The 14,948-nt window shown below is 54.3% G+C and overlaps 3 protein-coding genes across 4 annotated transcripts in view; all 3 read left to right on the top strand.

Moving 5' to 3' along the window:
- The first annotated feature begins 53 nt into the window (after positions 1-53).
- thpo (thrombopoietin) lies at positions 54-2,441 on the top strand. 2 transcript variants are annotated; one of them, XM_057057972.1, is made up of 4 exons: positions 54-1,168; positions 1,241-1,327; positions 1,403-1,567; positions 1,927-2,441. In XM_057057972.1, exons 1-4 carry the CDS (start codon positions 974-976, stop codon positions 2,062-2,064), a joined length of 585 nt encoding a protein of 194 aa, XP_056913952.1. In that variant the 5' UTR covers positions 54-973; the 3' UTR covers positions 2,065-2,441. The 2 variants fall into 2 exon arrangements, with proteins under 2 accessions (XP_056913952.1, XP_056913951.1); XM_057057971.1 differs by having other exon boundaries at positions 1,924-2,441.
- Positions 2,442-2,826: 385 nt separating this feature from the next.
- Positions 2,827-7,182, top strand: LOC130539528 (solute carrier family 12 member 9-like). The gene is made up of 13 exons (XM_057057936.1): positions 2,827-3,108; positions 3,225-3,359; positions 3,484-3,621; positions 3,708-3,802; positions 3,915-4,140; positions 4,210-4,317; positions 4,423-4,534; positions 4,623-4,780; positions 4,983-5,065; positions 5,375-5,499; positions 5,577-5,769; positions 5,832-6,006; positions 6,090-7,182. Exons 1-13 carry the CDS (start codon positions 2,913-2,915, stop codon positions 7,121-7,123), a joined length of 2,778 nt encoding a protein of 925 aa, XP_056913916.1. The 5' UTR covers positions 2,827-2,912; the 3' UTR covers positions 7,124-7,182.
- Positions 7,183-10,955: 3,773 nt separating this feature from the next.
- The window catches only part of per2 (period circadian clock 2), a 17,080-nt gene continuing 13,087 nt past the window's right edge, over positions 10,956-14,948 (top strand). The window contains 5 exon segments of the mRNA XM_057057922.1: positions 10,956-11,194; positions 13,502-13,818; positions 13,820-13,909; positions 13,911-13,966; positions 13,968-14,051. Coding sequence (XP_056913902.1) covers positions 13,603-13,818; positions 13,820-13,909; positions 13,911-13,966; positions 13,968-14,051 — 446 coding nt within the window. The 5' untranslated portion in view covers positions 10,956-11,194; positions 13,502-13,602.

The following is a 14,948-nucleotide window of genomic DNA, read 5'->3' as shown; positions in this document are numbered from 1 at the left end:
GATTACGCCTCATAAGTTTGAGCAGGAGATGCGTCAACGTCGTCTGATGGGCGGTGCGCGCGCCCCCCCCCCCTCGTTCCCTTCTGAGGCCGAATCAATTGCAGCGTCGCCGTCATCCGGCTGCGTCCCGCGGGCGTTAAAACGCGACGGATGGCGGCACCGAAGAGCTTTAACTCACCTGCTCATCAATACGTCGAGTAATGCAATTAAATTACAATATCATATTATTATTATTACTTTTGTTATTACTGTTATTGTGGCTGTCATCATGTGGAACGTGGAAGGCCTGACGGCCACAGAGCAAATGTCCACCGGTCCTCCCCAGGACAGGCTTCAGGTGTGCTAATGCTAGGCTACATCCCGCCCACACAGGTGAACCCTGCCTCGATCCCCACCCGATGCAAACTTGAGGCGAGTTGTGTGAAGCGACAGCCGCTTCCACCAGGCAACACCCCCCCGTGTAGTTTACACACACCCCCACACACCCCCACAGCTCGCGGTGACACACTGTCCAATGATTATCACCGACCCGCTGCTGCTTCCTCCGCGGCCCAAACACAACTTGGCAAATAATCATGGAGCTTCTGTGTAAATGGAGTCTTTTGCAATCATAAATCATTAACCTTTTTGCCTGAGAGCGCTCTGCCCCCCCGCTACTCTGAAGACTCAATTGGTTGGAAAATAACCAATAATGGGCGGGTGGGGGGGAGCGCAGCATTTTAGGTCTTTAGCACATTGTTATGCTGCTCAGCGGGGAGGTTATCTGCTCTCAGGAAAGATAACGCTCACTTCCCACCACTAACTCAGGAGGTGGGACATCGAGCGGCGAGGACACAGAACGGAGCCGCTCCGCTCCTCTGAACCAGCCGCTCCGCTCCTCTGAAGCAGACATGGCTCTTCTCCCCAGTTCCTCTCAGCCTGGCAAATGGACATGGAGATAAGCAGCCAATAGAGAGAAGACAACGTTTGACTTATGAGGACCTCAGCACACGTGTTGCAGGAGAACCAAGCTGGCTGGTGGCACCTTCAGGGCGTTTGCTCAGGACTCCTGCTGCTCTGCGTCGTGGCCTCGGAGGTGTGGGACGCTGAGACCAAACCTATAGAGTTTGTGTGCCACAAGGGAATGAGGAGGAGCTTGAACATAGCAGCAGACATGGAGAGAGCGCTGGTGAGTCCTCCTAACCCTCCTCCAGCTGCTGCTGGTTGAACGCCTGCTCTAACCGCCACCTCTCTCCTGCAGCGCAGCTGTAACGGCTCCATCATGCTCTCCACCCCCGTCCAGCTGCCCTGCGTCGAGCTTCACCTCACATCCTGGCAAAACCAGACGGTACGTGCGCCCGCCGCGGCTCCGGAGCTGCTGCTGAGATGTTTGTGGCCTGAGCAGCTTTTCTGTGTGTGCTAGCACCAGGAGAAGAGAGGGGACATCCTCGCATCCTTGAGGCTCCTCTCTGGAAGCGTGAAGGCCGCGAGGGCCTCGGACCAGCCGCCCTGCTCTGCCTCAGTGCTGCTGAGGCTGGAGAACAACATCAACAACTATCAGCTCATCGTCACCAACCTCCAGCTGAGCGTAAGTAGGACAAAGATGGAGCTTCTTCTGAGCCCCAAGCTGGGGTCGGGTTGTCTGATAGGCCACGCCTCCCTTCGTTCAGGGCCAGTTGATTTAGCTCCTTTATCGTTTCCTGCCATGTGGAAATATCCTGGTTTCTCTTCAGCGGGAATGTCGGCGCCTTTGGAACGACGTTGTGTTGCGTTAGTCTTCCTTCCTCAGGACAGGAATAAGATAGCAGCACATACTTTCCCAATGACGACCCCGCAGCTCTTTTAGGGTCATCGTTAATGAAACATGAGGAGAAACAAACAGCCGTGCTCTTTCTGACTGGTTGGGCTTCTAATGATCTTGGTTGTGTTTTGTGTTTGGGCCAGCAGGGCCCAGCAGTGACCCCGGCCCTGTCCTGCGTCCCCAGGGACACCCCGAGTGTCCGAACACTCCTGCTCAGCTACCACCAGCTGATCTCGGGCAAACTGGAGCGTTTCATGGTGGAACTGAAGGACAGATGTCCTTGAAGGTGACACAGATTTGACGGCAGTGGTCCAGAGACCTTTTTTCGGGTATAATTATAGCTCCTGGTCAATAAAGGGAAAATGTATCTGCCAGCACAGTCGGAGGGGGCCAGGAAGTTCCCCTCAAATTGTTGCCTTTATTTAAGAAAAGTGATGCGAAAAGACTTTTAAGATGCAGCCAACAAAAACCCAGGTGATTATCGGGCCCCAGCAAAGACGACCGGACGTGTGGCAGAAAGACAGCTTTGGTCTTTAAGTCTAACTTTAAATTCTTCCTCATGTTGTTGCAGATTCTTTGCACTTTTGAATATGTGTACATACTTTATAAGACAAGCCCATTTTCAGTCTGATGTTCAATAAAGTGTCATTTTATACAGGAAGCTCTTTCTTTGGACATTTCTTTCATTTCCACAGCAGCGCCGCGGTCCCACAGCTCAGCTTTGGTCCCTAACTGTGCCCCCCCCCCCCCCACACACACACACACACACACACACACACCACACACACACACTGAACACACTGGAATATTCTGGACTGCCCCGACCCCCCCCCCCCCCTCAGAGACGCTAAATGTGTGGTTTTCTTACACATTGATGCCAATATTTGGCATAATTTTACTCTCGGGGTTCCAGCTCAACGTTCAGACCATGTCCTAAATGCTGCCCTCGTGTTTCCGTTTGAAAAGGTCGTTTTTTTCTAAGCGCATTGTTCCAGGACGATGTCGCGCTCTGCTGCAATTTGTCGCACATGTCGCCGGAAGTGACGTGGCGGTGCCGTTAAGACTCCGTAGACCCGCGTTACCTGGAGCAGGTGAGTCGGTGCGGCGCGTCGGGGTCTCCTTCCTCTTCGCCATGTCGGAGAAGGCTCCTCTCCTGCATTACCGCCTCACCTCGGGCCCCGGGCCGGAGCCCGCGGATGCGCCCCCGCCGCGGCAGCGCCGAGGACGCGCGCACGAGGACAAACACGCGCGGAAACTCGGCGCGTTGGTCGGCGTGGTCATCCCCACGTTACTGTCCATGTTCAGCGTGGTTGTCTTCCTCCGAGTGGGTGAGTGGAGGAGTCCTACAACGAAGACGCGTGTTTTTACCCCCCCATTAAAAATGAGTGTTGCGTTTTCTGCCTGAATTTGACCCTTTTTAATGAAAGAACACACAAATGTGCAGGATTCGTGGTTGGCCAGGCGGGTCTCTACCAGTCCGCCGCCATGTTCCTCGTGGCTTACTTCATCATCACCATGACCGTGCTCTCCATCTGTGCCATCTCCACCAACGGGGCTCTAGATGCTGGGGGGGCCTACTGTATCCTTTCCATCCCAGTTGTATGGATCATGTCCGGTCCTGAACCCGGCCTCCGGGCTCCTCCGGGCTCCTCTGGGTCCTCGCCACGTGGGTCTAGGTGTGTCTCCTCAGCCCAGGTCTCCAGACATGATCAGCCGGGCCCTGGGTCCGGAGTTCGGCGGCAGCATTGGGATCATGTTCTTCCTGGCCAACGTGTGCAGCAGTGCTCTCTACATTCTGGGGGTGGTGGAAGCCGTGGTGTCGGATTTTGGCGTGCGCGTAGGTAAGATCACGCTGGGTGGGGCCACCCTGATCACCCCGGTTCTGTTGTGCTTTTCTCTGAATTCTGGCGGTTCTGCTGCCCCTCAGGTGCTGCTGGTGCCCATCAGGTGTTTCCTACAGGATACTGGTGGTCTCTGCTCTACGGCACCACCCTGCTCTTCCTCTGCTTCATTGTCTGTCTGGTCAGATCACATTCAAATGACTTTGATGATGAACAACACACCCAAATTTGTGTGTGTGTGGTGGGGGGGGGGGGTCACAGTGGTTGTGAGTTGAACGGCCTTGTCCCTCCAGGTGGGCGCTCACATCTACGCCAAAGCCACCTTCATTGTCTTCATCATCGTCACCACAGTCCTGGTTTCCGTCTTTGTGAGTTTCTTCGTGGTGGCGCCGCTCGAGGTGACGTTGCCAGAGAGCTCCGTTTGGAACGGCACCGGCCACGGCACCGGCCACGGAACCGGCCACGGAACCGCCAACTATTCCGGCTTTCGGCTCCTGACCCTGGAGGGCAACCTGATGCGTGAGTGGCACCACGTCCCGACGCTGGCTGGGATTATTCCCACTCCTTTCATCGGGTTTCTTCTTGCAGCCAGCTACACGGTGGACTACACCACCGGTGCCCTCATGAGCTTCGCCACAGTCTTTGCTGTCATGTTCAACGGCTGCACCGGAATCATGGCGGGCTCCAACATGTCGGGTCAGACGTTCTACAGATGTTCTACAGCCTTTTATCTCCTGGAACCTCTTAAAAGCTTTAGCGTGAACACATGATGGAACGTATGAAGCTAACGTGTGCTCTTAGGTGACCTGGAGAACCCCAGCTACTCCATCCCCAGGGGCACGATGGCCGCCGTCATTATAACGTTCATCGCGTACAATCTGCTGGCTCTGCTGGCGGCGTGGTCATGTGACCGGTTAGACACGCACGCACACACGCTGGAGTCAGAGTGCTGCAGCCTTGTAACGGCGCCGCTCTGTTTCGAACCTTGTTTCTGTTGCCAGTCAGCTCCTCCAAAGGGACTACAGCTTCCTGGGAGACATCAACGTGTGGCCGCCGCTGGTGAACGTTGGCATTTACTCCTCCAGCATCTCCGCTGCCATGAGTAACCTGATCGGAGCCTCCAGGATCCTCTTTGCGCTGTCCAAAGACAACCTGTTCGGTGGGTCCTGCAGCCATGGTCCCCTGGACCTTTTCTACTGTCAGAGATGAATTAATTAACTGTGCTTGATTTAGGTTTTTCTGGTTTAATCTAATGTTCATTTAAACAGTTTTTACAGACGATCGTGCTGAGTCAGCATTTTTGACCATCTGCAGAAAGGAGAAATGACCCGTGTGAAAAGTGTGTTTTTGATTTTATGTAGATGGTCTCCTGGATCTGGCCAGGAGGACTTCTCGTGGTGGAAACCCGTGGGCGTCCGTGCTGATCTCCTGGATGCTTGCACAGGTAGGACGGCTCGTTGTACGGACCGGTGACAGTTCACTGGCGTGTCGGCTTAAGTTCTGGCTTGACCTGTTCCTCGGTAGCATGAGGTAGGAGCTGAGGGACCCTGCAGTGACATTACACTTGGCGTCACGCTTTTTTTTTTCAGAATTCCTTGACCAATGTCATTGAAGATGTTTAGAGTTGCCCAGAGTTGAGGAATCAAAACTACAGTCATCTTTTGTTGCTCAATGTGACGCATCTGCGGACGGTTTTTACACACTTCCATTAATAAATGTGGCGCATAAGGGCAGTACCGTGTGTCTCCACCAGGCGGTGCTGTTCGCCGGTAAATTGAACACCATCGCCAGTGTGGTGACCATCTTTTTCCTGTTGGTGTATGCTGCTGTCAATCTGGCCTGTCTGGCTCTGGAATGGGCTTCTGCGCCGAACTTCAGGTACCTGACATGTTGTGATTGAGACTAAACCTTTCCTTTCTTTATTTTAAGTACCATTTTCCCTTTTAAAATCTCAGACCATCGTTCCGTTGCTTCACGTGGCACACCTGCGCCCTGGGCATTCTAGGTTGCCTGGTCATGATGTTCCTGGTCAACGCCATTTACGCCTTTGTCAGTATAGTGTTTATGCTGCTGCTCTTGTTGCTGATCCAGTACCTCGGTCCCATCAGCAACTGGGGCTACATCAGCCAGGCCCTCATCTTCCATCAGGTACGCACGTTGGAACCAATTAGATTTGCAGCAATAATCACTTAAGCTGTGGCTCTCCTTAGGTACGCAAGTACCTTCTGATGCTGGACATACGCAAGGATCACGTCAAGTTCTGGAGGCTCCAGGTGTTGCTGATGGTGGCAAATCCTCGCAGCTGCACCGGTCTGATGGCTTTCATCAATGACCTGAAGAAGAGCGGCCTTTATGTCCTGGGACACGTAACGCTGGGTTTACTGGGTAAGAAGGGTGGCACTAGAGGGGCGGGCTTCCTCCAAACGTGACATCACAGGAACGTCTCTGTTTGGGCTTGTTCTGTGCAGATGGGATGCCCTCTGACCCTCTGCAGAGCAGCCATGACTCCTGGTTGTCTCTGGTGGATCATCTCAACATCAAGGCTTTTGTGAATCTCACGCTGGCCGATTCGGTCAGACGGGGAGTTCAGAACCTCCTTTTTGTCACAGGCTTTGGGTCAATGAGGCCCAACACTCTAGTCTTGGGATTTTACGACGACTGTGCCCCTCAGGACCAGCTCGAAGGGAAGCTGATCATCTGCGCCGCCCGTGACTCCGTTTCTCTGAGTCCCGCCACTGACCAGGAGCAGCGCCCCCCCACGTTCCCTGTGGTGCGAGTGGCCGGCGAGTCCAAAGATCTGCAGGAGGAGGAATACGTGTCGGTGATCGCCGACGCTTTAAAAATGGGGAAGAACATAATCCTGGCCCGTTACTTTCATCAGTTCAGCCGAGAGGAGGTTTTGGGGGCGGGGCGGAAGGTCGGGGGTCGCCGTTGTGCGACGGCACCCTTCATAGACTTGTGGCCCCTGAATCTCCTCCGGCCGGACCCGCGTGGTTACGTGGACGTGTGCTCGCTCTTCCTGCTGCAGCTGGCCAGCGTCCTCTGCGAGACGCGCTCCTGGAGCCAGGCGAGGCTCCGCCTCTTTCTGTGCGTGGAGGCCGGCTGCAGCCTGAAGGTGGAAGAGGAGGCGAAGCTGCGCGCGATGCTGAAGGAGCTCCGGATCTCGGCCCAGGTGCAAACCGTGGCGTGGGACCAGGTGGTCACGCTGCACTGGCAACGGCAGGGAGGAGCCGAGAGGGGCGGCGCCGAGGGCGGACGCCAGGACGGCACGCCGCCGTTCCCGAGCAACCAGCTGACTGAGGAATACATCTGTGCGGTCAACGCGCTCATCCGCACACACGGCGCGCCGCAGCCTGCGGTGCGTTTCCTGTATTTGCCACGCCCACCGGCAGACACCCGGCGTTACCCCGCCTACTTGCAGCACATGGACCTGTTGAGTCGAGACCTGGGTCCAACGTTGCTCATTCATGGCATCACCCCTGTGGTCACAACGTACTTCTGAAAAATCGTATTCTCTGTTTTTCTTCATATCAAAGTAAATAAAATGGTTTTATTTCCCTACATTTGTGTTCTGCTGGTTTTGTCCTGCAGGTGGCGACACATCCTCACTTTCACGACTGGTTGCGACTCCGGTAGTTTTAAATCGGAGTTTGTTCTTTGATGAACAAAGGTTCTTGTTCTGTCCAAAGGTCCTGCTCATATAACACACAGTGATCCTAACGGGTGTATTTAAACATGTCGGTACATCAGGGGTCCGTCCTAAACTGGCTGGTCTCTTCACGCCCAACACAAGATCCCATCAAAGAACAACGATGGAAACCTTCATCGATCCCTTTTACTGCACCTGTGGATCCAAATGGATCGGAACCCTTTCAGTTCCAGCGGTGACGAAGCCTGAAACGGCAACAAACTGATTCTTAAAAGATTTTGCTTGAAACTAAATACGATACTGTGGACAAAGATCCTAATTTCATATAACTAGAGGTCCAAATCATGCTGAATCATGGCAGACTGGCCATGATTCAGCATCTTTTGTATAATAATTAATAATTTGGCTGCGAGGGTCCAGCACTGAGGCTCATATCTGGGCCATCGCAGAACCGAAGCGGTGCATCTGACCAGAACTCTGGACTTTGATCAGGACCAGACGATAAATGTCAAATGAACACAGAGATGCTGATTTTGTGTATTCCAGGCTGTCCCCCAAGGAGCCAGATGTTCTGCCTGCTGCACAGAAGCGAGCTGCTGTCCATCCCAGCGCCAGAACCTCTTCAGTCGGGCTCAGCTGCTTCGGCTGGTGGCGCGGGCTGGCTCTGGAGGCGAGGGAGAAAATACCTGTGAGGTGAGAGAGGCGTGAGTAGAGACATCTGTCCCCATGTCCCTGACAAACGGCGTGTGGGAGGGAGTGTGTTCTCCCGGGGGGGGCAACGGGGGGGCCAGCCCAGCCCAGCCCAATTCAGACCACCATGCAAGTGAGGCCCCTCTTGCTCCCACCGGGCCCGGCCAACGGGCCACCCAGGACACCTCCTACACCAGCTACAGTGAGTTGCTGACAGGATAAAAAGATAGATCCAGCCAGCAGGCGTGGGTGCCAGGGTGATCCCCTCCTCATCCATGAAGGGGGGGGCAGCTGAATCACTTCCGCGTGACGGGCTGTGATGCAGGAAACGCGTCTTTGTCGACCGTGATGCGCGAACGCCCACTTCAGGCGGAGGAGCCGGAGCTGCTTCTGTCTGCTCGTCAGTTTGGTGGACGCGGCCAAAACGAGGAAAAGCCAAATATGGAGAATTCTTCACCCCCCCCAACTGGAGCGCTAGTGGACTCGTTACCCAAGAAGGCAATATAGAAGCCCCACAAAAGGCCAATCATTCCGGAGTGGAGGGGTTCACACCCACAAGATGCAGAAAAGTAGGAAGCTAAGATGACAGTAAAAAGGGGTTTTACCCATGATTCCACAGTACAGATGTGGGAACTCTGTTACTAGATGAGCTGAAGAGTCATCAAAGGAGGCCCGTCACATGCACATGGACCCAGATCTTTATCAGAGCCGTCAGAGAGGGGGGGTCGCTACACACACACACACACACACACACACACACACACACACACACACACACACACTCAGGTCCTTCACAGAATCAAAGACTGGTGTGGACAGACAAAACAGTCACGTTGGAGCAGGAAAATGCAGAAATCGAATGAATGGAGGCGACCCTCAACAATCCGGTGACCTTCAGGTGTGTCTGGGTGGATGTGCTCTAAGGTCGTTAGGGTCAGCGGCTGAAGCCGCTCCAGTGGCTCAGCCACCAGATTCCACCTCCACCTGCCGACTCTTTTCTTTCTCTTGTTTTCCTGGTGGTGGTGAAACATGTGATCAGACTTCTGTGACGAAGACGCACCTCCGGCGTCCTTTACATGGTCTCTCTACCGGCACGCCGCCAGGAACATTCCACATTCCCTGGAGGCGTTTTCACACCGGAGTCGCACACAAACGCTCAGTTGCATCTTTGTGTTTGTGGGCCAAAAATAATCCTCATGAATATTATTTAGGACAGTGACGGTCGCAGCGGCGTGGAAGCAAAGACGAGCCTCGTTCCATCCTGACCGCTGCAGGGCTGGAGGTCATGTGACAGGGCTGGAGGTCATGTGACAGGGCGGGAGGTCATGTGACAGGGCTGGAGGTCATGTGACAGCCGCCGTCTGTTTGGCTGCTTTTAGCGAAAGAAGTCGAGAAGTTCTGAACGGATTCCAGGAAATGTTGAAAACGGGTCGAGGAAGCGCAGGTGACAAGGTTCCAGAGATCAAAGCCAAGGGCCTGGAACACCTGGAACACCTGGAACACCTGCTGAAAATGAACGTTTTCCCCTTTCCTCTTGCAGCCGCCCCACCAGGGCTTCTGAGAGCTGATTTACTGTGGCTGTGGGAGGTTTCCCAGCATGAGGGGGCTGTTCTCTGTCTGGGTGGAGTATTTAGTGGGTCATTGATCAGCAAATGTTGCCATGGAACAACATAACCACAGACTGTGGGTATTTATACCCAGGATATTTATATCTGCCTATCTTTATGCAGATCGACCCAGTAGGTGTTGCACGCGGCAGATATCATGGACGTAAACATGGTGTTGGGCGCCCCGCCGGGACCGCTCATGCTGGCCGTGCACCTTGGCACCGGTCGGCGTGACACAGAGGCACCAGGCAGCAGCACCAAGACATGCTAGCTCTGCACCATCTGCTGCTGCCTCCCTTCTGCCACAGACCCCCTTCCATCTGCAGCCCCATATACTGCTGAGGACCTCAGGAAAATGGCCTCCGAGTTGGGCCGTAGGAAGCTACAAAACGTCACTTTATGTCGATATAAATAATCGGGAGGATAAAATTATTCAAGCCGAGCAGATGGCGAAGCCGCGTCGCACCAACTCAGCGATGGTGAATACAGGTCGACGTGAAATGTGTTAAAAAGCGCGTTGTTTACTGGGGATTGGAGGTGGTTAAAGGCGAGATGAATATCAGGTCATCCCCGATACCGGCCCCAGAGGACCTGCAGAACGGTTCGGTTCTGTCCACACACGGTTCTAATAGTTGGACAATATCGTTGACTGTTGCTGGCAGCATCGTGGCTGAGATGGTTCCACATTTAATTCTAGGATCTGTTGTGTGTGCGCGCGCGCGTGTGTGCGCGCGTGCTTCTCTCCCCAGTAGGAGTAAGCTGATACGTCATTAATACATGCATTATTTCAAATGAATTGTATTTTACAGTTTTTGTCTAACATACAAACACATTTCTATGGACATTTATTTCATATTTATGAAGGTTTTTACATCCGTGCAGAAATGTTTCACAGTCTTATTCGGAAGAAATGTCACGTTCAGTCAGAGTTTAAATAAAATCAGGACTTTTCTGGACTTTTCTCCGTTATTTTTTATTTTTTCCCCCTCTTTATTCATTTTTATCCGTAAAACCTGTTTGTCCTTCAGTGCGCCTGTGATATTCGCCACAAATAAGGACCTAATTAGACGTACGACCCCTCACAAATCCACGTTTATTCGGGCTCCATCACATTTCCCTCAGCTTGTATAACCGTTTAGATAACAGCGGTCGGGCTCACTCACTGAGCCGCTGTTAACCAACCATCCGCACGGGCTCATTCACCGGCGGCTGCCTCCTACTGATTTGCTCTCCCGTCTTACACGCCGGCCGTGAACGTGGTTTCCACGTGAAAGCGGCGTCAACCTTATGTAAAGGGACTGACAACAGCAGCGACCAATCACAGGGCCGAGCGGCTGTGTCGTCACCCTTTTCCCCGAAGCACAATGCACCTATTGGTTAGCATTTGTGATGGACGTATCTATTGACCAATGGACGTGAGGCGAGGGGCGGAGCTAAGGGAGGAGTTTGGAATAAGGTCACAGGCAGAGCTGGGGACGCGGAGAGAGCCGGTGTCTGACGCCCTGCACGGAGAAGGAAGGCGTGTGTCGGTGCCGGTGCTCGTAGTTTGGACCCAGCCGTACCAAACACTCCGAAACTACACTCTTCCCCCGAGATCTGGCCTGGAAAGGGATCGAGGTCCTGTCAGGTTGGTGCACTTTCACTTTCTTTACGCACGGTGCGCGTGTGCTCAGAGGGCAGCGCAGGTACTGTTCCATGACGATGTTTGTCAAAGTGAAGCGTCAAAGTGATGAAGTCAAAGTTGCATAACTGTCAATGCGAGGGTCCAGCCTGGTGATTAGAGGTCACTGCCCGGAACCGAACCCTAACCTGTCCTGTTGGAGAACCTTCCCTTGTCCAACTTGCGCCTCGTAGAAGTTCGTGTTACGTAATGAGCGTTTTTCTTTCTCGAACCGTGCGGCGACGCATCGGGGCTGAGGGAGATGTCAGAGGCGCTCCGGAGCCTCGGAGTCACATGAGGAGTCCGTCGCGAGCCTTACATAAAGAGCGCGCTGCGGCGGCACATGGCCCGAGTGGCTGCGCAGCGACCAGATCTCCAGCGGGATCTTTGTCACCCGCGGAGACGCAGATTTAAGCGCGTGTTTGTTGCAGCTTTTGTGGCGAGAGACGCGTCAGAAATGGGTAACGACACATTTCAAAGTTGACTGGTGTCTAAATGAGGATGTCAGTCACTTTACGCTCACACATTTAACCACGTGGTGCCAAATAATGACGCATCTACAAGATACGAGTTTGGGATTTTTGGACGCTCCACATGTGGTGGCGTCGCGATCCCGCGGACCTGAACTGCGTCATTGGTGTCATGATTCCCGTCCTCCAACAACGTGGAGCCCAGCTCAGCCTGTCCTGACAGGTGCTGCCCTGGTGACGCGATGATGAAGACGGGGGTCAGGAAACGAGCACGGTCGTGCTGTGCGCGCACCTGGAAGCCGGAATTTTGGGAGGACTCTGGAAAGTCCAGCAGACTTCACGCGGGTCGTCCTTTCCTGGGGATTAACAGCAACGAGCCTCTGCGCAGCTTCAAACCTTTTGTTGAACTTAATTGGGTCCAGATCCGAAACACCGAAACGTCGCCATGACTACGGCGGTGCCCTGGTAACAGGCTGTCTTTTTGTGCCGGAGTTTGAAACCTTCCCACAAACTAAAGAGGAGAAACCCGACGGCGACGGAAGCGCGGCTCCGGATGAGCTCAGCCTCTGACGGGCTGCGCGTCTCCATGGAGACCGACCGTAAACATGGAGTGAGGGTGGCGTGGTCACAGCGCCGCTGGGGCTTCACCGCTGTGCTGCTGCTGCTGCGTCAGGGACGAGTTTGACTGATGAGCTTTGATCACAAAAGGCTTTTGATCCTAATTTGGGAACATCTGCTCCGGGTATTATCAAATGTAAACAATAATAAGCCCCTAGGAAACCCGCCAGTGTCTGCAGGCTGCATCCCTAGTCCCTGGCACCCTGACAACGGCGCCATTCGGGTCACGTTCTTTACTCGGTTGGTTTGGCACAGTGACACAGACGGCCCATAAAAGAACGCTGCTGACGTCAGAGCAGGGCAGTTAAGCTCAGGGCGCCGCCACGCTGGAACGTTTTATTACCTACGTGAGGGTGCGGGTGGGGTGAGGTCATGGCAACGCTGTTTAGAGAAGCCTGCTGCGTCACCACGTCGTGGTTAAACAACCCCGGGTGATTCCAGGCTGACGCAGCGTCTGCGTGAGTCGCCTGAGCAGGGTTAGCCTGTCAGCACAGGTTCTTCACACATGGTGCAGGTTCCTCCGGTTGGTTCTACTTCCTGGTTAGGTTAGGGTTAGGTTAGGGTTAGGGTTAGGGTTAGGTTAGGGTTAGGTTAGGGTTAGGTTAGGGTTAGGGTTAGGGTTAGGTAGGGTTAGGTTAGGGTTCGGGTTAGGGTTAGGTTAGGGTTAGCGTTAGGGTTATCCTGCACGTGCCTGAACCCAAAGACCAGATCGTTCCCAGGAATGATCGGCCGTCGGTTTATGCCTGTCATTCTTTGAGGGCTGCACTTTGGCAGAGCGCAGCGAGACAAACGTCCGGAAACCAGGCCGGCGACCCGCGGCTGTCCCCCCCCGCCATGAACAGAACCCAATCCCATGATTCCCAGGGTGGACGGGGCTTTGAAACGGTTGGGGGCTCACATGGTGGCGACCCAATGTTCTGAAAGGCCACGGTGTCTGCAGCAGGTAGCATTTACAGGCTACATCAGAGGGGCACCAGCAGGGCTCTTCAGAGGTCAGAGGTCAAGCCCTGCAGCGACAGACGCTCTGGCCTTTGAGGACCGTCGGTCTGAACAATCTGACCTCTCAAAATGGCATCTGTCTGAGTGTGTGTGTGTGTGTGTGTGTGTGTGTGTGTGTGTGCGTGTGTGTGTGTGTGTGTGTGTGTGTGTGCCATACAACCACACCAATCTGTTCTTTTCTCTCCAGATCCACCTGCTTCACCTGCACCGCCCCCCGTTAGAACATGGGGTAACTGTGGTTTCCTCTTCTGAACGGACCTGGACCAGCTCAGGGCAGCACCTCTCCTCATGTCAGAACATTCAGACTCCAAGCCGTTTCTCTTCACAGTCCTGGAGGATGAAGGGGAGGCCTCGGGGTGCAGAGGGGCCACCTCCTGCAGCGCGTTGCCTCGTGGGGGGTCCGGCCGCAGCGCCGTGGGCCCGCTGCACCACATGGGCGGCTACAGCCAAGCTGGGCCCCACCTGGGCCTCCAGTCGGAGGGCAGCGACAGCAGCGGCCAGGACCCCCCCTGCGTCGCCCCACACCCACCGTAAGACCGGGCGCTCCCGGGCGCTCACAGAAGACGAAGTGGAGATGAAGAGCAGCGGGTTCCAGTGGCAGCGGAACCGAATCGCACGGCAACGAGAGCCACGGCAACGACAGCCATGCAACGAGAGCAACGACACGAGTCGGTGAGCAGCTCCAACGGCAACAGCAAAGACTCGGCGCTGCTGGAGTCCTCTGGAAGCAACAAGAGGTGAGGTGGTCACGGAGGACGGAAGGAAGGAAGGAAGGAAGGAAGGAAGGAAGGAAGAAGGAAGGAAGAAGGAAGGAAGGGATGAAGGAAGGAAGGAGGAAGGAAGGAAGGAAGGAAGAAGGAAGGAAGGAAGGAAGGGATGAAGGAAGGAAGGAGGAAGGAAGGGATGAAGGAATAAAGGAAGGAAGGAAGGAAGGAAGGACGGAAGGAAGGAAGGAAATCAGGTGCTTAAGAGCACTAAACAATAACTAAAGAGCCCAGTTATGAATCTGAGGGAGTGAAAATACAGCTGAATAAGAATAAAGCTGCTTTCAGCCGACCTGAGGAGAACATACAGTATATATATATATATATATACTGTATATATATATATATACTGTATATGTATGTATATGTATATATATAGCATGAGGGTGGATAATAGATAGATGGATGGATGGCTCCTCTCTCCCTCTCTCCCTCCCTCCCTCACTTCCTCCCTCCCTTGCTCTCCCTCTCTCTCACTCCCTCCCTCCCTCTCTCCCTCCCTCACTTCCTCCCTCCCTCCCTCCTCCCTCCTTTCCTCACTTCCTCACTCCCTCCCTCCCTCCCTCCTTTCCTCACTTCCTCCCTCCCTTGCTCTCCCTCTCTCTCGCTCTCCTCCCTCCTTTCCTCCCTTCCTCCCTCCCTTGCTCTCCCTCTCTCCCTCCCTCCCTCTCTCCCTCCCTCCCTCCTTTCCTTTCCTCACTTCCTCCCTCCCTTGCTCTCCCTCTCTCTCGCTCCTCCCTCCCTCCCTCACTTCCTCCCTCCCTCCCTCCTTTCCTTCCTCACTTCCTCCCTTGCTCTCCCTCTCTCTCGCTCCTCCCTCCCCCCTCCTCCCTCACTTCCTCCCTCCCTCCCTCCTTTCCTCACTTCCTC

This window comes from Takifugu flavidus, chromosome 15 (assembly GCF_003711565.1).
Source record: "Takifugu flavidus isolate HTHZ2018 chromosome 15, ASM371156v2, whole genome shotgun sequence".
NCBI classification, from domain to species: Eukaryota; Metazoa; Chordata; class Actinopteri; order Tetraodontiformes; family Tetraodontidae; genus Takifugu; species Takifugu flavidus.
The sequence above is the reverse complement of the archived record's forward strand: the minus strand, read 5'-3'. Positions and strand labels throughout refer to the sequence as shown.